Source organism: Conger conger, chromosome 9 (genome assembly GCF_963514075.1).
Source record: "Conger conger chromosome 9, fConCon1.1, whole genome shotgun sequence".
NCBI classification, from domain to species: Eukaryota; Metazoa; Chordata; class Actinopteri; order Anguilliformes; family Congridae; genus Conger; species Conger conger.
In genome coordinates this window covers 48,882,656-48,909,222 of record NC_083768.1, presented here as the reverse complement: position 1 = coordinate 48,909,222, position 26,567 = coordinate 48,882,656, and the positions used below count along the sequence as shown (strand labels likewise).

The 26,567-nt window shown below is 46.0% G+C and overlaps 1 protein-coding gene across 8 annotated transcripts in view; it reads right to left on the bottom strand.

The window, feature by feature from the left end:
• Positions 1-26,567, bottom strand: part of LOC133136965 (focal adhesion kinase 1) — a 115,597-nt gene that overhangs the window by 56,861 nt on the left and 32,169 nt on the right. For 7 of the 8 annotated variants that reach the window (XM_061254865.1, XM_061254866.1, XM_061254869.1 and 4 more), the window contains 6 exons: positions 24,120-24,346; positions 14,818-14,984; positions 7,455-7,542; positions 4,472-4,551; positions 4,012-4,074; positions 416-470 (listed from right to left, as the gene is read on the bottom strand). In XM_061254865.1, coding sequence (XP_061110849.1) covers positions 416-470; positions 4,012-4,074; positions 4,472-4,551; positions 7,455-7,542; positions 14,818-14,984; positions 24,120-24,346 — 680 coding nt within the window. Of the gene's footprint in view, positions 1-415; positions 471-4,011; positions 4,075-4,471; positions 4,552-7,454; positions 7,543-14,813; positions 14,985-24,119; positions 24,347-26,567 lie in introns of those variants that run through there. The other variant, XM_061254873.1, reaches the window with a different exon arrangement.

Below are 26,567 nucleotides of genomic sequence, written 5' to 3'. Positions count from 1 at the left end.
CCGGACCTCGGCCGTAATTCTGTAAACACTGCTCCTCGTGCCTCTTCAACAGCAGCCAAGGTGCAGCGAGTGCAGTCTAACGAACATTAAGTAATTACGAGTCACTTTCATGAGCGGAGGCACAACAGACGCCTATATTTTAACTTTTGCTAATAAGCTAATCGGTGCTCCTAAGCAGAGGCAGGAGAGGAGTCTTCAAAGAGCGGAGGAGGTGGAATAGGAGAGTGGGAGGCGTTGTTCGGAGGGCTCTGTTTTGGACGGCGTGTGGGAGGCAGAACTAGGCCACGTATTCTCCAGGGTGAAACAGAACCACGGCACAGAGCGTTCAGCTAGCAGAAGCTTCAGCTGAGAGTGATGACTGGGAGTCTACGGTGAGGGCTACGCAGGTTTACCGAAGCCAAACATCGTTTCTCACCTTCGCCGAGTCCAGCAGGCTCTTGGGAAAGAATCTTCTCAAGCCCACGTCTTTTCTGCGGGGAGAGAGCAGAGCGTTAGTTCTGAAGAGGGGGGTTACAGGTCCGCACTTTGTTGTACTGTACGTCGCTCTGGATAAGAGCGTCTGCCAAATGCCTGCAATGCGATGTAAACGTAATGGGGAAATGCACACAGCACAATGCGAAATGGGGAAAGCAAGCCGGCAAAGGGAGAAGAAGAAAAGCAGAAATTTCAGTCGTTTGTGCTTTTGGAAAGAAACACCGCTGCATTTACAGTCCTTTGAACTCATCTTTCGCACGAGCCTCTATTTGCTACGGAACATCAAGCGTATCACTGAGCTGGAAAAAAAAGACGTCTGAAGAGGATGTTTCTGACAAACTAATAATGTTGGATCACTTAGAAGCAGGCTATACAAGACAGGATAGAAAAACAGGATGTTTGCTAATTATGCAAATAGCCCTCTGAGACAGCGGAGAGATTACATTTCTTCATTTACAGAGATAAATTGAATACAGCTGCCCATTTAAAGGCCTATCCCTCTTTCCCTCCACCAGAATCATTCAATTTGGATTAAAATAACACAACTCTTCTACCAGCCATTAGTGATTAGTGAGTACAATAGAAACTCCATCCAGTCATTGGAGTGATGAAAAGACTCTAAAAAAGCATCTAGTGAGTTTTCGTAAATGGTTGGCATTTATATAGCGTCTTTATCCTTTACATTACATTAATGGCATTTGGCAGACGATCTTATCCAGAGAGACGTACAGTTGACTACACCAAATCAGGAGACAATCCTCCCCTGGAGCAACGCAGGGTTAAGGGCCTTGCTCAAGGGCCCAACCGCTGTGCGGATCTTATTGTGGTTACTTGCAGGTCCCAGTCATGTACCTTAACCACTACGCTACAGGCCGCCCTTGACCCATTCATACACACACTCACACACCAAGGGTGACTGGCTGCCGTGCAAGGCACCAACTAGCATGTCAGGAGCATTTGGGGGTTAGGTGTCTTGCCCAGGGACACTTCGACACACCCAGGGCGGGATCGAATCGGCAACCCCCCCAATCACAGGTCGCCGCATAGGACCACATATTTCTGTTCCTACATTACAAATGAAGATCTCATTAACGGAGAGAAAATAAAGAGCCCTTCACAGCCAGGAAAGTAGCAACGAGGGAAGAGAACTCTTGTGCGATGTCCTTAGTAAGCAACATAACGGCTTTCCGTCACGTTAAGAGAAACGCCCGCTGAGAGAAGTTCAGTTTGTCCCTTCTGATCTGAACTAAGCCTGCGCGGTCTGGATCAATGGCGGTGAGATCGATGGGAAGATCAGACGGCAGAGAGGGGATAACAGCTCCATCGGGCATGGGCACATGCCTTCTGAAGCTTCAAAAACCAGCACGTAAATTAAATATTTCACCCTCAAAGGGCTCCTCCCTCGTCCTGTCCCATGTAATCGGAGCTGCCTGCCCGCATTAACACATGGCATCTGTCGGCTTGTTAGCCGTCCCTCGGATTGGGAATGGTTTGATTGGAGCGCAAACTCCACCCACTCCCCGGACCACCCCACCTCTCCCCAAAGCTCCCCACAGCTCCCCACCTCTCCCCACAGCTCCCCACCTCTCCTCACAGCTCCCCACCGCTCCCCACCTCTCCCCAAAGCTCCCCACCTCTCCCCACAGCTCCCCACCTCTCCTCACAGCTCCCCACCTCTCCCCAAAGCTCCCCACAGCTCTCCTCCTGCTGGTTCAGAGCCAGCCCCTGGCCTGGCTGTACTGGCACTGCGTACTGACTGACCTGGAAATAACATTAGCATTTGTGAAGCCCGGCTGGCTCTCCATTGTGCGAGCCGGGAAGAGAGGGGCTCCCCGGCTCTGGAATGCAAGGGCCGGGGGGGGAGGCTGCCAGGAGATGCATATTCATCAGCCCCGCTTTGTCCCGGGGAATAAAACGCTGTCGCCGCCCCTGTGGAGGGCACCGTCCTCGCGCTCCAGAGAGCGGAGATCCACAGGATGCCGCACATCTGACGAGTGCTCGTCGAGAGTTTTCCTTTGAAAAGAGAACGGTCGGTGCTGCCGTTAGGAGCGGGGCGATCTCCTGACACCCTGGCCGTCGATCTCAATTTTCGCCTGCTGGGATCGACACGGAAGCGCCAGCAATGCAAAGCCGCTGGTTTACGATGGCTCTGAAACATTTCCAGTGCTAAGCTGACCTCCCATTCATCATATCACAGCCCGTACCGCTCTCTAATCTCTTAATCCAGAGGTTGACACACATGCTATGAGCGCTCCCTGAAATGTCCACGAAGGTGAACCTCTGACAGTGCCGTCCAGACCTGGGTGAAATGTAACCGTTTCGGATTCAAATACCTTTCTGCGCTTGATTGATCTTGCCTGGTGCCATTGAGCCAACCAAAAATACTTGAATCCAAAACAACTACGTATTTGACCCAGGTCTGGTGCAGTCTGCTTTACTCATATTCGAAGGTAAACCAGCACTAGCCTTCCAGAAGCAGTCAAGCCTTTAAATGAATAAATAAAAGGCACGATTAAAGATTCTGTCCTTGGGAGTGTTTAAATGAACACCGCACGCACGGGCAGCGACCGAGCGCGGCTCTAAGGGGAGACGGCGGCTCTATCTGTGAAGTAAAGAACATTCCTGAACACACTTCTCTCAGGCCTGCTGACTGGTCTACTGCCGCTCAGATTAATGTTCTGCGCCAACGAACAAACCGAGCCCATTTCTCATTCAGATTAAGCCATTAGCCACTCTACCATCTCCATGCGAAAATGCAAGGCACACAGAAAACGGGGAGTCCGTGCCAGCCCCCACAGCATCAGTGTAATCCTGTAGCTCCTCTCATTTTGGCTTCATGGACAATCCACACTTAATTCCCCATTATGTCAGTGGTGAATTCTCAGGGCCGGATACATTCATTTCCCCAAAGACGAACACGCTCACGTCTGGACAGAGCAGGATCCTGGAATAATGACCGGAAGGTGGGGCACATTGGCAGAGTGATGGTGAGTGAACCTCGATAAAGCTCCTGACCCTATTGGATCTGGTGGGGTGGGGCTAGGGTGTCACAGGTAATGAGGAAGGGAGGAATTTGGAAGGAACTATGGGACAGTATGACTGTGTTTATCCTAAACCTCACAACTCAGAAAAGAACATGTCAAAGTTTCTTGGGTTAAAAATCCAAAAAGGGATAAAAAAATATTATTATTTGCTTCCATCATTACAATCGTATTAATTGTATGTGTGAAAGTTTGACATAATTTGTATGGCATCCCCCCAGACCAATCTGACACCTTACAGAGCTAGTGCTCTGATCCCTAACATTATTCCAGGCAAAGTTTTAAGTGCGCTCATGTTCACAATCTCCAAAGATGTGAAATGCCTCTCGCCATGTCAAGGCCTCAACTTTTTATTTTATTTCCCATGATCCACTCTGACAGGGATGCTCATTGCTCTCCCTAAATAGACTCCGGTCACCGTTTCTGAAGTCCCGCTGACCTAATTCTGTCAAAACTCTAATCCCTATGACATCAAGAGCATGAACGAGTGACTTACTCTAACAATTCATAGTTTGATTTCTTATCCAGGGCGTTCCCACGCATCTCCCTGAAAAATCTCCTGTAATGGAAAAAGAACAAAAACAAAAACAACATTAGAACAGGATATCGAATTTACCTGTATGCGATTATAATTCAAACAATTATGATTGGTATAATGAGAAAAATGAAACCATATAGTGTATATAAAGATACATAATCTACTGAAGACTGCGAAACAAAAGTGACTTGCGACTGCATGTACAGATATGATCTGTGAAATTAAATATCCAAACTGTCAGGCACTGAACCAAAAGTGTTCACTTAAAACTTATTTAGTTACAGACATCAAATTTCTGCAAGGAAAATGATAAATGTATGACTAAGTACCGATAATCTCTTCAGATAATAATCTCATGGCACTTGGAATTTGAGATGGAGCACTCATCTATTGGCAGACGGCTCATATATTAACTCACCGGATCTCAAGGCAGCCCAGCTTCAGTGCTATATCCTGCTCTACCTGATCTGCCATCTCTAACATGTAGTCACTTTTAACCTGGAACACAAAGTCACAGTCATTCCCAGCAGTTTCTACAGCTCTAAAACATATCATGTCAACATGGAAGAAAAAGGGAACACACAATAAGTCCATAATGAGAAACAATTGAAGTGAGACTGCATGCAAACACATACTCTCACACACAAACACTCACTCAAACACTCAACACATGCACGCACACACACACACGCAAACGCACTCACACACACACTTAGACCCCCCGCACTCAAGGAGTCAATCTGGATTTTCTTTGTCAGAAGATAATCTACGGCTTCAGTTTGAGCTCAGTGATCGACTGAAATCCTGCCCGTTGAACAAACTTTCCCATCATTCTAGTGCAGAGGACAGCAGGAATCAGGATAAGCGCCCAGTTATCCAAGCTTGGACATGGAAAAAAGATTTTTCCCCTCATCTGCCCGTCAGCAAATTCTTCCGTTTGGAGAGTCTTGAATAGGCAGCGCAGTTGAATCGACTGGGTCACGGTTAAGAATCACAGGGTGATAGATTTGTGTGCAGTAGATACACAGGCCGGCAGGAATGAGCTGGGCTCAGCACAACCCGAGGTGATTCTGCGGGTCGGCCTCAGCGGGGCTGTTCCGGGCCCTTCCGCGCGGAGCGGCGGAAACGTAGCGCCGGTGGAACGCGGTGAGGCGGCTGGGGGCTGATGTCCGCGGCGGCTCATCGGGATGCGGGCTGCGGCGGCTCAGAGCGGCGGGTGGCGGCACCCGCTCGGTAAACGCGGGGGCCGGGGAGCACATGGCTGGGGGGGATGGCGGGTTTTGGGAGGACAGCCCTGAAATACGGCCTTTGGGTAAACAATGCCCGCTACCTCCTTCTGTCCGCTACTATAAACACTGATGTGTGGGACACAAGCTGTCAGCCTTAGCGTGCACACAAAAGCACTGACGTGCTACTGGGCTTTCACTGTGCCCCTGGCATAGAGCATTGTTTGTGCTCCCACAGAGCCTCTGAATGAGTTTCTCATGCTGCCTGTTAGGTGTCAGTGTGCAGGTGCGTGTTCTTTCATCCTTAAGGGCTCTGTCCGAGTCTGAGTGTGATGGCTGAGGGGCCCCACCAGGACGCCAGCGTGGCCCCACCAGGAGGGCTGTGTGGCCCCTGAAGGCTGCCCAGACGGGCTGCTGCCTCTTCCTCTTGGTTGGGCGGGGAGCTGAGTCGCAGGGCACCCTCACATGAGCGTGTGCAGAAAGGAGCCCACTGACCTATTTAGCCCCTCCTGAGACATGCAGCTCCATCCATCAGAAAAAGTGTGTCAGCCCTTTACCCCTGTTCTGCTGAAGAGCACACTCACCAAGCACGCACACACACACACCCCTCTCACTCTCTCACACACACACACACACACACATACACACACTCACCAAGCACGCGCACACGCACACCTTCAATCTCTCACACACACACACGCACACAGACACACACACAAACTCACCAAGCACGCGCACACACACACCTTCAATCTCTCACACACACACACGCACACTCCTCTCACTCTTTCACACACACACACACACACACACACACACACACACACACACCCTCACTCTCCCACACATACACACGCACGCTTCTCTCACTCTCTCTCACACACACACACACACACACGCACCCACACACACCCTGCTCTCACTCCAACACGCACTGGTGGGTGAAACATAGACAGACAGACAGACACACACACTCCTCTCACTCTTACACACACACCCTGCTCTCACTCTCTCACACCAACACACACATGCACACTCAGTGGTGTAAAGACCCTATAGGCCTCATGGTCTGTGCCAATAAACCCAATGCCAAATACCAGCATTGAACACCACAATCCAGCCCTGTCCCATATGGGAGCCCGGCCACCTTCCTGTGCGACTCCCGTGCCAAGAATGTGCTAATCCGTGATCTACATGTGTTCATTTCCATGGATTCATGGACCTGAAGGGTAAATCACAGAGGACTGCCGACTACAGTATTTCCTGCACTGAATGCGTTTTGGTACAGATTGCGTTTTTTGGTTCATGGCACATTGAGACAGAATTTACTGTAACTGCCTCAAGTTTACTTGAGTTTTTCATGCCTGAGAATCGCATTCTGAAATATACTGCACTTAAAAAGAGCTTGTACTGTCAATAGAACGCTCATCCTGGCTACATCCGCCCACACAAGTCAATGCTACTGCTGCGTTTGTACAATCGATGTGCCGAGTTTATTTAATTTTTTACAGAACTGCATATCAAATCCTAAATGAGATCAGCCTGTATTGCGCAGGCCAGCTGTCAGGGTCTATGGTTCGATTCACACCTTTGCTTTCCCTTTTACATGTGAGATGTTAGGAAAATATGACTGGAATATTAGATTTTCCTCTTGGATTCTGTATATCGTGTTACTGTATTTCATATTCACCTGAGAACTAGCAGAAACAAAATACCGGTATGGTCCTATAAGTATTTTTATGTTTTTAACATTAATATCACTGTCTTAGATGACGAAAAAACCAGTTGCAGTGAAATGTAAATTCCGTTTTTACTGAATGTCACTTGTAGTGTAGGTTTCAGCATAGTTAACTACATGGTTCTTGACATTAAGACCAGAGACCTCCCCTACAGGGGAAAAAATGAGTTCAATATTTTTTCCTAATGAGGAAAAATCCCGTTTTCTGCCTGTATGTGCGCTCCTATCCGGCTGAACGGGCAGAAAAAGAGAAAATTCCAAGGAGAAAACAGCTTGTCCGCAGCACAGCAGATGGGCTGGAATTAGATTTCCGCACTTCCAGGTCAATTTTCAGCGAAATGAAGACGCGGGAGCAGAGCGCGGAATAGCTGACTAGCCGGGTTTCCCAGCGGCCGTCTGTTAATGAGAGCACTCCTGTGCGCCGGGCGTTCACTCACCTGCTGGTAAAAGTAGTTTAGTGTGGGCTTGTCTTCCGCAAACTGGTTCATGAATCCTTTCGGCAGGTATCGGATCCTCAGCTCATACCTGGAAGAGAAATTGGATTGGGTTAAGATGGATGAAGCGGAGGCAAAGCGCTGTTGAGGCAATTTAGTAATTTGCTGAGTGCCAATTCAATACCATCCCTATGGAAAATGTTCAAAGCTAAGCTGTGCTAATGCTACCCCACTGAGAGAGCTCAGCAGATACAGCAACAGATACAGCTCTGTGCTACACTATATTTGGGACCCTTTCAATCATAATAAGTCATAAGCTGCAAAGGCCTATTTCACATAAATCGATGTTTAAATGTAAAAATTTTCATTTTCCGTTGTTTTAGGCTTTCATAATCCTAATGACAAATTAAGAGTAAAAATAATAGTTTTTAATTTTTTAAATGCTAGATGTCAAAGTGAAAGTAACAATGGAGTGGTGCATTGTTTGGAGGCTAGCAAGCTTGTCATATTCACCAGTCACAAACTAACACTGTTGCTTTCATGGTCTGTATGTCTTGATCTTCAGAGTAAAAATACAGCTCTAAAGGGTTTCTACATAAAATGACAAGTTATAGCCCTGGAGTTTCGGTAGTAGCCGTTTCTAAATCACAAAACATGTTTTGGGGTCAATGCAACTGGTTTTGATAAAGCAGGTCACATTTAGTCATTTAGCAACAGCAGACCCTTATCCAGAGGGGTTAATTCTAGTGCAATAGCACCTTGCGTACAATTTTACATTATTATGATGTAAGTAATTATACATCATGTCACCCGCAAGACGTATCTCAATCATAGCTTCAAATTAACAGAATGGAGACCAGGAAGTGCTGTTTTGGTCTTTCAGATGTCCTCCAGTCCATAAATTCAACGCAACGTCCCCACACTGGGATCCGCACCGCTAATGTTCTTTACTTTGAACTTTTCTACATATGTCCCCAACACTGGATAAAGGAAGGCGGATAGTCAAAAGGCCCCGATAACAAGGGAGTTACCATAGGAACATGAAAGATCATCCGGCGATGGACAAACCAATAAAAGCGGGAAAAAATATGGTCGGCACACAGTTAAGATCCATCACCACCAGACGCCTGTCTGTTCCAGGCTACTATGTCACAAAAGGTCCGATGACAAGACGCCAAGAAATAAAATGGTGCCAAACAAAACAAACCAGAGGCTCTGACGAGCAGTCCGTCTGAAATCATATGCACAGACAACTAAACTGCCGTGTGCCGCAGTTCAGCTGCCATCTGCCTCCCGTTCTTCAAGGCAGGCACTGCAGAGTTTACCACGCCATTCACCACTTTCCTTTCATACGCAAAGGATCAGAAAACAAGGGTCCACACCTCTCAGCCCTTCTGAGTACGGCAGGCAGGCTCCTGCACAGGAACTCAGTCACCTGCAAAACCGGAGCGGACATTTCCGCTCCATACACAATGTTACATTGATCTCTTTAATAGAATAATGAATCATTGACTTTGAAACTTTATAAGTTAGAGCTAGCTAAGTGCTCGAGTACTTTTTCCCATTGGGTAAACATATTCTCAAACCCAGCTCAGGTGTCTCCATTAAAGGCATACTATGCGGGATTCCTTGCTTCCCTCTTGTGTTTACAATCAGAAAACGTCCACCACCCCTTCTGAACCCTGCCTACACCTCCGAGATGACAAAGCTCACCCACCGAGAAAGCAACTAGATATTTTGTGGTAGTATCTAAGTAAGTTACTGTGATTGTATATATTCACAACTAATTTGTTCCAGTCATTCGTGGAATGAAAGAAAATTGTATACCAAAATGCTTGACTGACATTTCCCATTGCAAAAGCTCCCACTTCGCAGTGATATGCAGCAAAGTTATGGGGTAGACAGCTTTAGCCTAGTTTGGATTAGCCAGGGGTTTATAACAGATATTTTTCTGTGGCTGCTTTGTCAGGCAGGTTTGTAACATCGTATTGCAGACTGCCAGAATCACGTCTCTTTAAAAAATGCAGTAATAGCTGCATTCATACCAGTCAGGCAGTCAATGCTCGACTGACATATCCAAGAGCAAAAACTATACGCAGAAAAAATGATGGGGTTGCTTTAGCCACTGCTAGCACAACACCAGTGGATCTGTCTAGCCTGCCTGGAAAGGACAATTCTGTAACATAAGTGCACTCACACACACACACACATCAATTCATTGACATTGACTCCAGTCTTCCGAAAGTCTTGGAGTCTTTTGGATTTTGGCATGAGAGGAGAGGAAACACAGACATTTTGGAAACTAGTAACAGCAGCTAACTGTTACCAAACACTGGTGAGCCACTTAACGGTTAACCACAAAGGCTATCTCTTGCAAACCCGGCTAACGCACCACTGTAGTAGCCATTCCACACACGTCTCCTCTTGCCCTCCTCCACCTCCTTCTTCTATTGGACATGTTTTTAAGATACAGTACAGAAAGAAAAAGGGACAGGCCAAGACTAGAGACACAGGTTGGCAGTGAGCCATAGTAATGACTGAGCATGTTTGTTTCATAATATTTTCAATTTGAAAATATTTAGTTCTATTTATGAAGTTAATACACAGGATATGTACTACCATTGTCCACATACTGTACATTTTACAGCAACAACTATCGCAGACATTAATTAGCCTAGACAAAGAATATGTTAGATTTTCTCTAGTTTGTAACTTCATGTTTATTTATTTTTTGTTTAAGCCAAAAATGTATGTGAATGTGGAATTACACTATTAAAACGGTATAATCAGGTCGATTATGAAATATGAACAAGAACAAACTGTGCTTCTGTACAGAGGATACCAATTTGTTGTGTTTTAATTAGGTAACATTTAGCACAAGTGATCATCAACAGTATTTTCACATTGTGCAAAACAAAAGGTACCACAATTTTACATGGAATCCAGTAATTACAATTAATTGCAAATATGTATAATTAATATGTCTTTTTTTTTCCTAAAAAGAGCCTTTTAAACAGCACATTTTCTGCTTCACTCAGGCAGGTACACAGCAGAGAGGGTAACTGATAGAGAAGGTGCCTCGGCCTTATGGCTAGAGTCAGCTGCCCCATAGACTGCACCACACGAATCTCACCAACATGTATACATTAAACATTAACAGTGCATTTTAATCATCTGAGAGTGGAAAAAATGTCCTGGCACTGCACTATGGAGGTCAAAGTACACTCCCTACACAGTTTAGATCTGATCGTAAAGGAGTCCATTAAGATCACATTCAACAGAACCCAAGGTTGAGCGAGCAGGTTAAGCTCTCAAGGTGACCGGTCACATCAAATACGCTTGGGTCTTATTAGCGGCGACTCTACTCCCATTTTGTATAAAGCAGAAGATAAAAAGCTCCTTGTGCTGGCAGAAGTCCACACTGCTGACACTGACGGATGAGACGAAGGGTGTTAGCGCTGTGGGGTGATGCCTCCAGAGAAACCCTAACCCCCTGGAGCAGCAGCTGGGGGGCCGGGGGTCAGAGGTGGGGGTAGAGTGAGGCCCCAGGAGGGAGCCCCCCCAAAAAAACCATATCCCCTGTCCCAGACTCATGCTGATATCGCACATTAGCAGTGCTCACCTGACAACCCTCACACTAATAACCACTGAGCACCCCTAAAAAGAATCTAGCCCTGGAGCTAAGCCAAGATTAAATAGAAAATATATATTTTCAAATTCGGGCTCTAAAATGAATGCGTCCCTCACAGAAGAAAATGAGGCTTCGGGAGTCTGACGTGGGAAAAGACCCCACATGGCAGAGAGCTCAGTAAGTATAGTTTAAGGAAAATTTAGCCAAAGGAGGTTCCTGCTGAAGAGGACCTAACACCAGGATTCACAAATGGTGTGTCTCACTGGACTCAAGAAACAGAATATTAGATAAACCAGTGGATAACCATGGCAGAGTGGCTGTAAAGACAAGCCAAAGTATAATTATGTGATTAAACTAATTTGCAACCTGTTCAGGTGCCTACTGCATAAGCAAAAGTATACGCGGACCTGTCATGAAATAGAAAAATAACAATAATCATCAAATGTAACATTCTAAACTGAGAGCCTTAGTAGACAGACAGACAGACAGACAGACAGACAGAAGTAGGCCAGTTCACACTGGCATCTCTAAATGAAATCCAAGGACTTTCAAGAATTATTTCCCAGAAGAACATCCAATATACACAAATTGCTACCATCCAATAGGTGATTCAAAATCAAGTGGAAAATTAATAAGTTGACATTGACAGGTAGTTAAACCTCAGCTATAATAGTGAATGCCTTATACTCTTAGTAGACAGTCGGAGGATCCCATTTCATGTTACTAAGTTCTGAGAATCCTTTGCTTTTATAGGACAAAAAGATTTACATGGAGATTTGCATTATCTTATAGTCAAATGAACCAATCTTTGGCTGCCCAGATTCCAGATACAGAATGACATGGACATGGAGAAGAATCGGATTCGTAACACTGAGTATTCACTAGCATCCGCATTCATTAAAATTCCCCAGTCTATAAGGACACATGGACATTTTTTCATTATTACTGCAGAAACAGCTCCAGACAAACCAAAAGCCAGCCCGGGATGGGGATGAACACGCTCTCCGGAGCTGAGCGCGCAAAACTCTAATCAGCCTCTGAAGTCCCACAAGCTGTCCTCATGCAGCTCTCTGCCATCTTCTCCACACTAATGAGACCTCATCCTCACATTCCTCTCCCTCTCCTGCCTTCCCCTAGCTGGCCACTGAAGGATGCACGTTTAGAAAAGGTACAGCCAATCTGTTCTGCCTGGTCTATCACCCTCCGGGGCACAGGTTGAAATGATGTGTTTGTTGTATTAATTTTTTTATCAAATTACATAAAAATGTATTTGTATGGTGCATTTCACAAACAACGGTCACAACACACGTCACAGAAAACTCTGGCCTAACCCCCACAATAGCAACCTATGGCAACAGTGGGAAGGCCAAATTCCCTGAAGGCAGAGGAAGAAACCTTGGAAAGAACCAGACTCAAGGGAGCCCATCCTCCCCTAGCCAGCCCAGGGTGTGTGATTGAATGACCAACACGGGCAATGATTTATGAAAGAATTTATGAAACCAAAACAATAAAAAGTATTCGGATAATGCTCAATGCCAAATTCTGGATCATGATAAATACACTTCCTATGACAGCACCATAACAGGCCTATACTTGAATTCTGTTAAGGAGAAAATGAAAATAAAAATGGCTAGTTAACAGAATATGATCAAACTGCCCTCGTAAATGGGGGGGACAGGCCTGCCAGGACATTGCTCACATGAAAATAAGCAGAACTTATTCCAGTCCTACAGACATGCAATGGTGTCCATCCAGCTGTTCACATATTCATACATTTCTCCTGTGTGCCTTTCCACCACTTTTTCTCCTCGGTTTGGAATAGCCAATCATATACAGCCACGTTCAGTCTGCCACCTTGAACTTGAATGTATTGAAACTTGTAGCTTTCAATACATTTATCAAGGCTCACAACTGATATTTCAGTATTTTGTACTGCTACAGTGAATGAAATGATCATTTTAAATCATAGTCCATACTCCATGAAGCCAATCAATTGGATTGCACAAGGCCTCTATGCCCATATGTCTATAATCACTCTCCAAAGCCTTGTTCAGTTATTGGCTCTGGTAGCAGAACTCTTGTGAACAGAGCCATTTTCTGTGTAATCGGAGTCAGGAAGAAGGGAACGGAAAGAACGTGCAATTCATTAATGACAAAAGCTCTGGGTCCAGGTGGGGGAGGGGGGAGAAGGAGGGAGATCTGAAGAAGTGTGCGCTCACACAAAGGCCAGCTTTGAACCAGAACAAGGCCAGTTGCCGACCACAAACCCTGCCATGCCTAATGCGCTGTGAGACTGTGTCCACAAATTTGAGTGAAACCAGGCGACCCGCAGAAAATACACAACCCATACGCACACGCGCCCACGCGCAACCACAACGCCATCATCATGTCTGGTCCTGTGCCATTACTGAGACCATCCAAACACCATGGCTGCACACACCCCAGACTGCAGCCTTTCACAGCGACAAACGAACAACGCAGGAAACAGAACGCATCAGTAGATATCAGCGAGCTCACAGTAATCGGCAGTACTGAAAGCAGCCTCTTCCACCAGCGGCAGAACTGAAAGAGGGGGCCACGTGCCTGCCAATGGGGGCGTTGTCCGCCAGTTTTCAAAGAAAGCAGGGGCACTACGATGAATAATAAGCGACGGAGAAGTGCATCTGTTTCTTACAGCGTTTCAAAGGGCTTTCCGCACATAAACCCTCGACAGCTGTTCCCCTCCCCACGGGCGTGTATCGGTGAGCGTCGGAGAAGTGGGCCGGGGGAGTCAGGGCCGGAGAATGGAGGTGCTAGGAGACGGCGACTCCACCCCCCCCCCCCCCCCCCCCCCGCTCCATTAACCTATTGTTTACAAGAAAAGGGCAGGGGGGGAGGAGCCCGAGGACCATCTGCGGCAGGGCTCTCACACGCGGGGCGTAAATAACGGCGCGCAGTCCGCCGCCCCGGCTAAAGCTAAAGCGCTAAAGCTCTGCCTATCCCGTACGGCCGATCCGCGGCAGCGAGTCTCCATGACAACGAGGACGAGCTGCTGCCCCGCGACGCTTCAAAACGACCGTCCTTACCCTCAGAAACCAGGAGAATGACGCTAACCACCGTCTTCCCCCCCGATCGCTGTGAAGTACTACACCGCCGTGGCATACTCGTCTGCATTAGATTACATGACATTACAACCACTCAGCAAACGCTCTTATCCAGAGTGACACGCAGGCGTGGAGAACATCGGCGTTAAGTCTCGGGAATACAAAAGCGTCATATCACAAAGAAGGCACAAAAGCGTGAAATGAACTGAACAAATTGGCAACTAATAAACAAAAGCAAATATCACTATACCGATGGCCTATTTTTACATACTGTAGCTGTAGCTGTAACACCATCCCTAAAGAAAGTCCAAAAACAAAGAAGGAGGATACTACCGGGGGCAGAACAGATAGGAGACGTGACCTCCCAGCTAACAGAAAATATTCTCACAATGTTACAGGAATGTTTGTCAATGTTATACCATTGCCATTGCAGCAACATTGCGGGATGTTTTCTGTTAGCTGGGTTGTAACTGCAGGTGTGCGGTGGGGTGGGGGTGAGGTAGCAGAACGGTGAGGTTTGGCTGCTATGTAGGGTCTGAAGATAGGCTGGCATGAAAGGCTGTGAATTTAATGCGAGCTGCTCGTGACCAGGGGAGGGAGAGGAGCAGGGGAGAGACGTGGCATTAGTATGGTGGCCTCGCAGAAAGCTCACCTCCATTCCTCCTGCGGGTGGTTGTGCTCGTACTTCTCCCTGACGTGGGAAACGCCCATGTCGGGGTGGAGCCAGTGAACGTCCCCCGACTGCAGGTGGCTGAGACGCAGGCCGAAGCACGACACGCACTTCACCTTGTGGATGTCCACGATCTTCTGGATGATTCCCTGTGGAAGCACACAAGCATGGTTATACTCTGTCCTCTACACGCACACTTACTCTGTGCCACCTACACGCACACTTACTCTGTGCCACCTACACGCACACTTACTCTGTGCCTCCTACACGCACACTTACTCTGTGCCTCCTACAAGCACACTTACTCTGTGCCTCCTACACGCACACTTACTCTGTGCCTCCTACAAGCACACTTACTCTGTGCCACCTACAAGCACACTTACTCTGTGCCTCCTACACGCACACTTACTCTGTGCCTCCTACTCTCACAGTTACACTCTGCCCTCTACAAGCACACTTCCTCTGTTCCTCCTACACGCACACTTACTCTGTGCCTCCTACACGCAGTTACACTCTGTGCCTCCTACACGCAGTTACACTCTGTGCCTCCTACAAGCACACTTACTCTGTGCCTCCTACAAGCACACTTACTCTGTGCCACCTACACAAAGTTACACTCATTCCTCTACAAGCACACTTACTCTGTGCCTCCTACACGCACAGTCCTCCCTCTCCCTGTACTGGTAAAGCCGATCCACACAAAGAACGAGAGCTATAACGATAACGATCAACATGTCGTTTTAAAAATAGTTCTAACACAAGTGGATGTCCACATCATAACTATACTGACAATGACAGTGAGGAGCTATTTCTTTCAGCCGCAGGAACAATAAAACACTGACAGCAAATCAAAATCCAAGTAAATTTACAGGGAGTCATTTGCGAAATAGCAGATGACACAGCTGAGAGACTATTTATAGAACGTTCTCGATCATCAGTGTGTATGCTCACATCATTATGGTTATAGTTATGGTTATAGTTATACTATATTTCTTGGTGTGGATGGGCCTGCTGTGCAATGCGGCCCTGAAGAAAACAGCCCATATTCAGCACCCTGAGACAAAAAACTGCAGCTCCGAGGACAGATTCAGTAGGGCGTTTCTGCTCCAGTTTCACAACAAAATTGCACTGGAATTCGAGAGGAATTTCCTGGAAAAACACAGGCCCTTTGTACGTGAACCTCAGGGAAAAGATAGCAAGCACACTACGAGTCTCACAGGGCCCTTAACAGAGCTGACACACAACCACCGCACAAGCCCTTCCGCACACACCACACACTCCCTGGCAGAGAGGCCGAGCGGGGTGTCAGAGTGCAGAGGCTTTTAGAAAGCGTCTCGTCTGCGGGGGGAGGGGGACACGTGGTGATGGGGGGGGGGGGGGGAGGCTGGCAGAGTCGTTCCGCTGTCTGTGGGATTGCCGGCACTCCCCCCCCCCCCCCGACACCGGTTGGCTCGCCCTGACGGGATTACGGGAACAGGATGTCATCACGGGAGTCAGCGGGGGATGCAGAGTCAGCGGGGCACGGGCCCAAACCTGACTCTGTGCCTGTGACTGAGTCACACCGTTACTCCACGCTCCCCGACTTCCCGAGTGTGTGTTACCCAGGGTGACACCCTGACCGGCCCAAAGCAAAGCACAATAGGTGAATACCAAAGGTCATCGTAAACAACTACAGAACACGGGTCAGCAGGTAAAACCTCACTATTCCCCAAAAAATGTAGTTCAACATTCGTGCTGGACATTTTAAATGCAGTCTCTTTACACCGGTATACTGCATGACAGCCGTTCCACAGGCTAAGGCATTCAAGGAAGGATTTAATGTGAGACGTCAGCTGAAAACACTGAGAAGCCCTCGCATATTTATGGATTCATATTCACGGAAAGGTATGAAGGTTTTAGAGTGACCCGTGTTTTCTCCAGCCGAGACGGTGGGGCCGTCTGAGGTGGGGGGGGGGGGGGGGGTGACGTTAGTTCAGTAAACTGCCCCTGGGGGGTGGGGAAGTGGGGGCGTGGGGGAGCTTCAGCTGTCAGTCACGATGTGAGTAATGCTTGTTTCACGATCTAATGCAGCATGGAGGCACATCACTGCAGCCTCCTGCCCAGAGGACAGCCCGATGAAACAGAAAAATAACTCAAGGGAACGCTGTTATACTGTAAAATGTATTTACAAGGCAAAAAAAATAAAAATGTATAAATAAAAAAGCAGGTTGACATTTTCTGAAAAATTGCCAGTGTTTGCAGTAACCATAAACAATTTTCATGAAATATTATCCGGTCTGGTTTTGTTCCGGAAATTTCCAGTTCTCTCCCTCCCCCCTTTTTTCCAATTCTTGAATACTCAAGTTCTTTCACGAACTTAAAAATACAGATGAGTTACATCAGGGCAAGTAAGCGCATAATCGTCTTTGGCAACAGGAGAGCATTCGACCCACCGTGCTCGCCTCGGATAAAAAATAGAAACGCTACTCTACGGAGCTGCGCTCAGTTAGCTGCGTCTGCCTGCTCCTGTCTGTCTGCCGGCCGGGCCAAGCAGCACACAGAGGGATCTCTATACACTTCAACCTGGGCTGCTATCGGAAGGCCCCTTTGAGAAGGGTGAATTACACTGCAATAAACTTTCCCAGACACGAAGCACGCCGAACATTTCCTTCCAACTGCGCGAGACCGGCGTAGCGTTGAAAACCGAGAACGTTGCACTACATTAATTTACATACAGGCTGTGAATAATAATGAAACTGATGGCTAAAACTGTAAAATAAATACCCCAAATACCCCCCATACACTACTACTGTGAGTTATAAGAACGGCAGGGTGGCCTTGTAGTAGGCTGCTTGACTGGCAACTGTAGAGCCGCTGGTTTGTGCTCCCGGAGGGCACATAGGGTGCTGCTGTGGGCCCTTGAGTAAGGCCGTTAACCCAAAAACTGCTCCAGGGGCCTTTACCCCTGTTCTTGCTCTCTCCACTTGCAAAGTGGTCTCTCTGGCATTTCTCCCAGAGTGTCCTTGAAAGAGAGAAATGTATTCTCAATGGAACTCTCTGGGTAAATAAAGGGATCAAACACGCATAGTCCAAGAATGAAAACAACAGAGGGAAAACGCATGGTAAAAACTAGCCCATAGTTACTGGTGAAAATCTGTCTCGGGCACACACAAACAACACACAAATCCCTTTCCATTTGTTTTGTACATATTGGGAAATGGGCAATTAATTAGGTAAGAGCGGTTGTCTGGCAGTCGGGTTGCCGGTTTCATCTCCCACTCTGGGTGTGTCGAAGTGTCCCTGACTAAGACACCTAACCCCCAGTTGCTCCCAACGAATTGGTTGGTGCCTTGCATGGCAGCCTATCATTGTTGGTGTGTGAGTGTGTGTGTGAATGAGAGGCATTAATTGTATAGCGCCTTGGATAAAAGTGTGATATAAATGCAGTCCATTTACCATATTAACAAATCACTCAGAGGTTGTAGTGTAAATTTGATGAATAGTGTGGATTTCCTGCTGGGATGTGAGGCACGGTGTTGGTAACTGTTCTCCTCCAGTAGCATCCACAATCAGAAACACGCTGGGCTAATCTGAAACTGGTGAGGGCCCAGGCTAACAGTGCCTGTTGGTTTCCTGGAGCCTCCATTTCAAGTCAAATCAATTTCCTTTTAGCTTAAACAAACCTTGCCCATTTCCATGCCCACACAGCCACTGGCTAACTAGACTTGAGCGCAATAAATGCAAATCTTAATGAAAACCCTACGCAATGAAACGGCCATTGCCTGTACTGAAACTGAGCCCTGGGGTGCTGAACGGAGAATTTTCCAGAAGTAGGCCTATTGTGTCGAGAGTTCTGGTCAGCTCCCCAGACGCAAGACACAGCTTCAGAACGCCACATCAGCGATATATCAACTTCAAGTGCAAGCTCTAAATGCTTGGAGCACAAATAACTGCTAAGAATGCAGGAAAGCACACTACTGCAAATGTAACTGGTAGGAATTAAACATAGCAACAGAGAGGAATAGAGAGACTGCTCTAATAAGGCACTGGACAAAAGCCCAAGCTTTTATTTAACTTTCCTGAAAGGCAGGGTTGCCAGACTGGAGGATACCCCCTTAAATCCTTAAAAATGTATTCACGCTTCTGCCAACACTGTCTGAAGGGCACTACATTACAGTTTGCTTCTAAGACCACGATGCTGGGAATGCTTTGGCTGAGTTTGCGTACTCGGATACAGACTAACTTACGCAAGACCATGACTGCAGGTGACAGAGTGATGTTCTGTAGGAAGAGGCGAGAGGGAGAAGAGGGAGGGCCTGCCTCGCGTGGCCGAAATAGCCCAGCGGGTATGACTGATGGGCAGACGTTTGTGTGGTCTACCTCTCTGCCCCTACAAATGAGCCTTCAATGTGCCTAACCAGCTAAGCTCAGCCTGTGCTTAAAAGACTGGACTGGTGGTGAATAACCTGAGCAGAATAACAAACAGACAACTACACCACGCATGAGGGTTAAAGCCAATGAAATCAACATAAATAAATATGTACCATGGCAAATATAGGAGGTTCCTGCTAACTGGAAGTGCTTTTCACAAAACAGTGAGCAGCCAGAATAAAGCAGTCCCGTGTAGCCTACGGGCGGCTGTGCCGGTCTGTTCAGTATTCTCCTCGCGCCCGTGCTAAGAGCCCGGTCCAAGGCGGCTCAAATTGATGTTGGCTTTCAGCGACCGCGTCCGCGAGACGAGCTGGAACCACGGCAAAATCTGCAAGCGCAATTAATAAAAAAACAAAGCTATTTCCATGCAAATGCTAATTGCCTCAGCTCGTCAGCGATAACTGCTCCTGATTGCAGCCGTAGAAGCAGAACTATGCGGCAGAGGAGGCCGTGGTTCGAGCAGCGATTGATTTTCCTTCTTTTCTGAGCGCAGAGAGAGCATAAATGAATGCAAACATACTCTGCTGTTTCTGAGAACCAGCAACATGTCAGAGGCGTTCAGCTCCAACATTAATTGAGGTTAGAAAAGATGAAAAGCTGCGATAGATAAAATCTCAAGATGCTGGTACTTAAAGCCCTACAACTGAGCTCAGATTCCACAGCAGAGGCAGCTGAGGCCAGGAGTCCAGCTGGGTGATGTGTAATTAGCCATAATCTCATAGCTCAGCACTGAGCCTTTGGTCCACGGGATAAATTGGGTCCACTGTGGAATCTGGACTGCACCGGCTGGATCAGTCATGCAGGTCTCTTGGACAGGAAATGCCCAGTGTAAATGTTGGGCTACAAAACAAGCAGGCTCCTTGTTTGCTGTGTGCTTTTTGAAGGAACGCAGTTACAGGGGCGAGAGATGTTGGCCATGGGTCAGCACTTTCCTCACATCTAAAGGAGTTTGTCATGTGACATTCCCTTAGGTCCACAATGTGAACATAGTGTGCCCAAGTACAGCAAGGTCAGCTATAGCTAATGAGGCAGCTCACTAGCCAACACTGAAGACCATTTATCAAGAAATCCTCCAAACACACTGCACATATTTTGTTGCTGACAGTGCCATATAGGTCAGGACAAAGGAAACAAAATAAACTCTGCAGCCAGCTAACAATAAAACGAAAGCAAAAAAGCCCGTAGCTGGCTGAGGTACATGTATGAAGCATGTATGTGTGCTAGCTGCCTACGGTTAAGTAGCACCTTAAGAGAAACTCTGAGTCACAGCGTGGCTAGCTATAGCAGGGGTGTCAAATCTTACTCGGAAAGACCTGGGGTGGCTACAAGCTTTTGGTATAGCCGAGCACCAACACACCTGATTCTACTCATCAAGGTCTTGAAGAAGTTAATTAGTTGAATCAGGTGTCATAAAGCTGGGCTAAAACCAAATCTTGCACCCACACCGGCCATGCTTAAAAAGACTGGACACCACTGACCTATAGAATGCGTAAATTAACATTGCTCATGCCTTACATAGCACATTCAGGAAGTCGGTATTTTTTCCCCACTGTATGTCACTCACTATGGGTTCATGAGCTGGGAGCTTTGAGCACACAGTGGCTTCAGAAAGTATTCAGACGCATTCACTTTGAAACTTTATTTCCAATTCACTAAACTTTATTGTTCTAGATTTAATTTTAAATGGATAAAATTGCCATTTTTGCCCATCAATCTATACTTGCATAATGAAAAAAGTAAAAGCAAGTTTTAGAAATGTTTGCTAATTTATAAAAAATTTAAACTGAAATATCTCATTTACATAAGTAAAGACCCTTTGCTGTGGCTCCAAACTGTGGTCAGGTGCATCCTATTTGCTTTAATTATCCTTAAGATGTGTCTAGAACCTGATTGGAGTCCACCAGTAGCAAACTAAATTGATTGGACATAGTTTAGAAAGGCACACCTGTGTATATAAGGTTCCACAATTCACACTGCATGTCAGGACAAAAATCAAGCCGTGTAGTCCAAGGAACTAAATAAAATTGGGACATGGGGATAAAACCATTTCTAAAGCTTTGAGTGTTCCCATGAGCACAGTGGCCTCAATAATTGTGAAATGGAAGAAGTTTGGAACCACAATTGGTCATGCTGCCAAACTGAGTAACCGGGCAAGAAGGGCCTTGGTCAGGTAGGTGAGCAAGAATCCAACGGTCACTCAAACAGAGTTTAGGAAGACCTCTGCAGAGATGGGAGAGAAGGGCGACCATCTCAGCAGCACTCCAGGCTTGATGGTAGACATTATATTATTATTGGCAGACGCTCTTATCCAGAGCGATGTACAGTTGATTAGACTAAGCAGGAGACAATCCTCCCCTGGAGCAATGCAGGGTTAAGGACCTTGCTCAAGGGCCCAGCGGCTTTGTGGATCTTATTGTGGCTACACCGGGATTAGAACCACCGACCTTGGTGTCCCAGTCATTTACCTTCACCACTACGCTACAGGTAGAGTGGCTAGAGCCAAAAGGTAACATAGACACTGTTTGGTGTTGAAGAAGTCACAAGCTATCCTCACAGCCAGATTCATTATGTCCTTAAAGACATAAACGAAGGAGGAAGTTTGACCCGTTTGACACTCCAATCCAAGCAATTCCAGCACCAGAGGACCAGAACAGCCCTAAATGGGTTTTCCTAAGACACCAACCAGCAGTAATAACACTGAATTATATGGACAGCTATACAACCATTACCTCCACCCATATACAGTTATTATACAAGTGCCATTTGATCTAACATTTTCACATTTAATCCCCTTCAAAGCATGACACTAATAAATCCTTATGAAAGCTTAAGGGAAATTAATTTTAATGCATGTTTGCCGCCGCTATGAAATCCATGGCAGAACGAATAAATCTTACATAAGAGCCATAAAAATTTGATTTTTCAGATTGTTCTGAGATATGTTGATCCCAAAACAAATAAAAACCAGCAAAGAGTGATAATAGTACTTCCAAAGCTTGTGGCAAAGAGCAAGAAGGGCTTTGTGTTTCATTAGTGGAGGTCTGGGGTACAGACTAAGATTAAGTAACAAAAACAAATCTTAAAATATGACCATTTCTTACACCACAATACCAAAGATAGATTATGCAATCTATCTTTGGTATTGTGGTGTAAGAAATGGTCATATTTTAAGATTTGTTTTTGTTACTTAATTTCCAGGGGATATTCTTTAAAAGCTGAAAGATTTGAATATTAAACACCATTATACTCCATCCCTTATAGCACTAGTTACATCAACAGTATTTGATAAGCTGTTTACAAACACAAACAGCAGAAATGTATATAAAACTCCATTGGAACAACTGACCAACAAGCATGGCAGCCACTTTCTTCTGCAGAGGTCTCTGTGATTGGCCAGTATCTTGGTGCTATATGACGAACAACATGAACCCTTCTGGGGTGCTTGTTCTACACTCTCCAGGCACCTTTCTTATTTTAAGATTCCCATTTCAGTTGCCTTGTCTTGCATCACAACTACAGGCTGTATACTGCAGTCAGTGTAGGAGATTACATTCCTAATGCCAAACCCATTGACCCATTCTATCTCTTCCTTGATGCAGTTTACCATACCTTCAATAGGCAGGTTCAACTCTAGTTAAGTACAGTCTCATATTTTGTTTATTAATGTGCGCACAGAACAATAACAAACTAAACTGCCGAATGTACCAGGCAAAACCCTTCATCAAACCTTTTGGAGAGAACAGAATAGAAAATATTATCATTACATTGACTGGGTTGAAAGATGATTATGCCCAACTGAAGCATAAATTGAATACAAATTCAATTAATTCTGTAAATGAATGAATGGTGTAGATAAATATAGTTATGCATTAAAACAACTATGGTAATTACTTGTCCAAGTGATAAAAACAGAGTAGAATTAATTTATTCAAGAATGGAAAGAGGACAACTGGCTAAGTTCAAAGATCACAGTACTTCCCAATACACACAGGGTGATCAGAATTCTACAGAGACGGATGAGGGGGCTTGGGACCGGCTGCTAATCACTGGAGCCAAAGTCAATTCAGTGGCTATTTCCACAATTAACTCACTGAGATCCTCAGATCAATAAGTGGGTTACCACGTAGGACGTGGAGAAGGTCTCTTCAATCACGCCTCAGAAAGACGTCTCAGCTGATAAACATGCCGATGACTTGCCTACGCCTTCAAACTGCCATCGCCTCTGCTGGAAAGAACTGAATCATCTCTCATAGTCACGTCGTCTGTTGTTAGCTGTACTCGCCCTATCAGTGAACTTCAAAAGTGGTTTACGGTTAATGTACATGAAAAGAAAACTTGTGCTATTAATGTGCCGTCAAATCCATTATGTAATTGTGCAATATGTGCAGAATGGCGATATCACTGGGAAAACTCTAGGCTTTGAAGTTTAATGAAGAAAAGACCTGCACGTCAGATTAAATTGCATTCATTTTTTTTATTTTTATCGCTAAAGTATAACCTCAGGTAAAATCACAAGTGAGAAGTGATTGGACAGAAGTTATCCGCATTCCATAAGACAATAACATCTCAGAGATGTTGCAGCGGACCTGACAACAAATCGCGTCAAAGTGGACAGTCAAACTGGCCGTCATCCGGCAGTCACTTTCAGATCTTTCCTAATACGTGGATTATTGACAAAGCAAGCCGGCAAGTAAATTGGTTATCAATATGTTCCTTTCTGGAGAGCTTCGAGGCTGTCAATTATTCATAACCCCTCGACCTACGACAGGAGCACATGTAAGGGACCGACATTAAGAGACTGGTGCGACCTCTTCCCACCCCTCGGGTGAGACCTCCGAGTGACCTCTGAGCGACCTGCGACCCCGGCGGCTCACCCTGACGTCGGTGGCGTCCCCGTGGCGGATGTTGCTGGCCCAGGTGCTGGGCTCGTTGTTGCTCTCGAAGTGGTGAAAGACCTTGAGCACGCGGTCCAGCGCGCCGGGCGAGCGCTCCATCCCCATGCTGAGGCGGGACTTGGCCCCGGACACCAGGGCGTGGTTCAGGTTAGGGTCCAGGTACGCTGCAGCCATGCCTTTGCTGGGTGCTAGGTGTCTGTCATATTCTGTTTGGGGGGGAGAAGGGGGAGAAACAGAGGTGAACGTTCTGCCTGATGTACCGTTCACTGCATTTACGGAATTCAATTTTATGGTCTTTCGAAAAGCATTTTACACAAAGAGAAGCAACACAGACAACCGATGTTTGCGAGAAGTTTTCACTTCACAGTAATTGGTTCTGCAAAGAAGAGGGTAAAGAAATGACACATTGCAGAAGGTAACACTGTCTCCCAGGCACCTCCATCTCCCTCGCACCACAAGTTCTTACTCCACCATTTACCCCCGTGATTCAGGTTCAAGACCTGACCACGCCAGTGCAGATACTTCTGACTGTGCCCAGGAGCACAGAGCAGCACACGCCCGTATCATCACCAGGAGCCAAGAGTTTTGGTTGGCAGGGCTCCATCTCCTCACACTACAGAGACAGTCATTACAGCTGTCCACAGCAATGACGGCACAGTCCTCCTGAAGAAATGCAGACTAGTGATGTTCCTGAGTGAGGAACCACGCAAGTCTGCAGTCTCTAGTACCGAGGACCACGGAGAAGCTGTGGCCCACAAAATACGCTCCAAATTCAATACAATCAGACCTGGGTCAAATATGTGAATGAGCCAACCAAGAGGAACAGAAGGGTGGTGGTTTGCACTTTTTGAGAGAATTTCATAGGATCCAATACACAAGACAAGCTCAATAAACAGTAGAAAAATATTTGAATTCAAAACAATTATGTATTTCACCCAGGTCTGAATACAACTGGTAGAACATTTTTTAAAAAGGCAGACAAATTGGAACAAATCGAATGGCTGTGACGAAAAAAATCACATTTAGAAGCTACAAGCTAAGCAGGATGAGGTTTTCAGAACCCCTTCCCAGCTCTATAGCGCGCATTAATGCCACGGCTCATGCGGAGATGACACACTGCCCGTTTATCTACCCCGCCAGGGCCCAGTTCTGATTACATTAACAAACACCCATTCTGCGATACGCTAACTTAAAGGATTTAAAATCCAGAGAGCCTGCTACGCCGAGCAGGTTGGAGGTGTTAAATCTTTCACAGCCGGGAGCCATTTCACGGCCCTTCCAGTACCTATCTCCTGGGTGAGAACAGGAGAGTCAGAATTAATGATACGCCAGCTATAAATATCGCTGCATGAAAACACAGAAAAGCAGTTGTCGGGAATATCTATACCGCACCTGCCATTAAGTGCGAAACGCATTCTGTCATCCGCTGAAGTTATTATGAACCGGAGATCTTCTCCGTAGTGTCAGCTTTGAGATTCTGTTGATTTCAATGGGATTTGAAGGGTAAAGACACCCACAGCCAAAGCTTTCAGGCTATTTTACTGGCAGCTGCAGGTTGAATCACCTGTATTTGCTCAAAGCTGTGTTTGTCAGGGTGACATTTCTTTCATCATTTCTTTAAAAGGCATCTCTATGTTCCCCCACTCCTGAAGCGGCCTTCTTTGAACACTGCTTTTAACCACTTTTAATGCTTTAAATGTGTTCAGTGTCGCTTCCTCTCACAGATATTATTCCAGGTTTCACTCAGTGTGATTAAAGCCCTAGAGCATGACTATTAAAATTAGGTTCTCCTGCATTTATACATTTAAAAAGATATATGCATTCGTTTTGGATTGGAATTTGGTAATACTGGACTATATAATGATTATAATCTAAACTTCATAACAGTAATGACTTAACACACTGAAAGAGCTATAATACATGAGAAGAATTGATCGTGCCTCCATTAGAGAATCAATGGTGGATTTGAAATTTATGTAATGTGTCTGTGTGTCAACTGGTTGTAAAATATGTTTGTATGAATTAATTGATTATTGTGAGGATTGGTTTGACTCAGTTGTGACCTTGGATTGTGTTTTGGATTTGTGACTGGCTGCTGGATTGTGGATTACCTGACATGACTGCTGCCTGTTTGAACTGAGTTTTTGCCGTGCCCAGTTGGATTGACGAACTGGGTGTAATACATTTGTGAATATATATTTCACCCCAACACAGACTTTTTTTCGCTGTGAATAATTTTCACTTCGTAGTGGTGTCATCACAGTGTTCGGGCCTGAAAAGAAGCGCCTCAGTCAAAATGGATTCTGCAATGATTAATGCAAACACCACTAGTGTTGCAGGCTGATTTAATGGACATTTGAGCACCATTTTGTCTAATACTGTATTTAAGTACTTTATTGTTTTTTTTCTTATTACATAATACTGTTG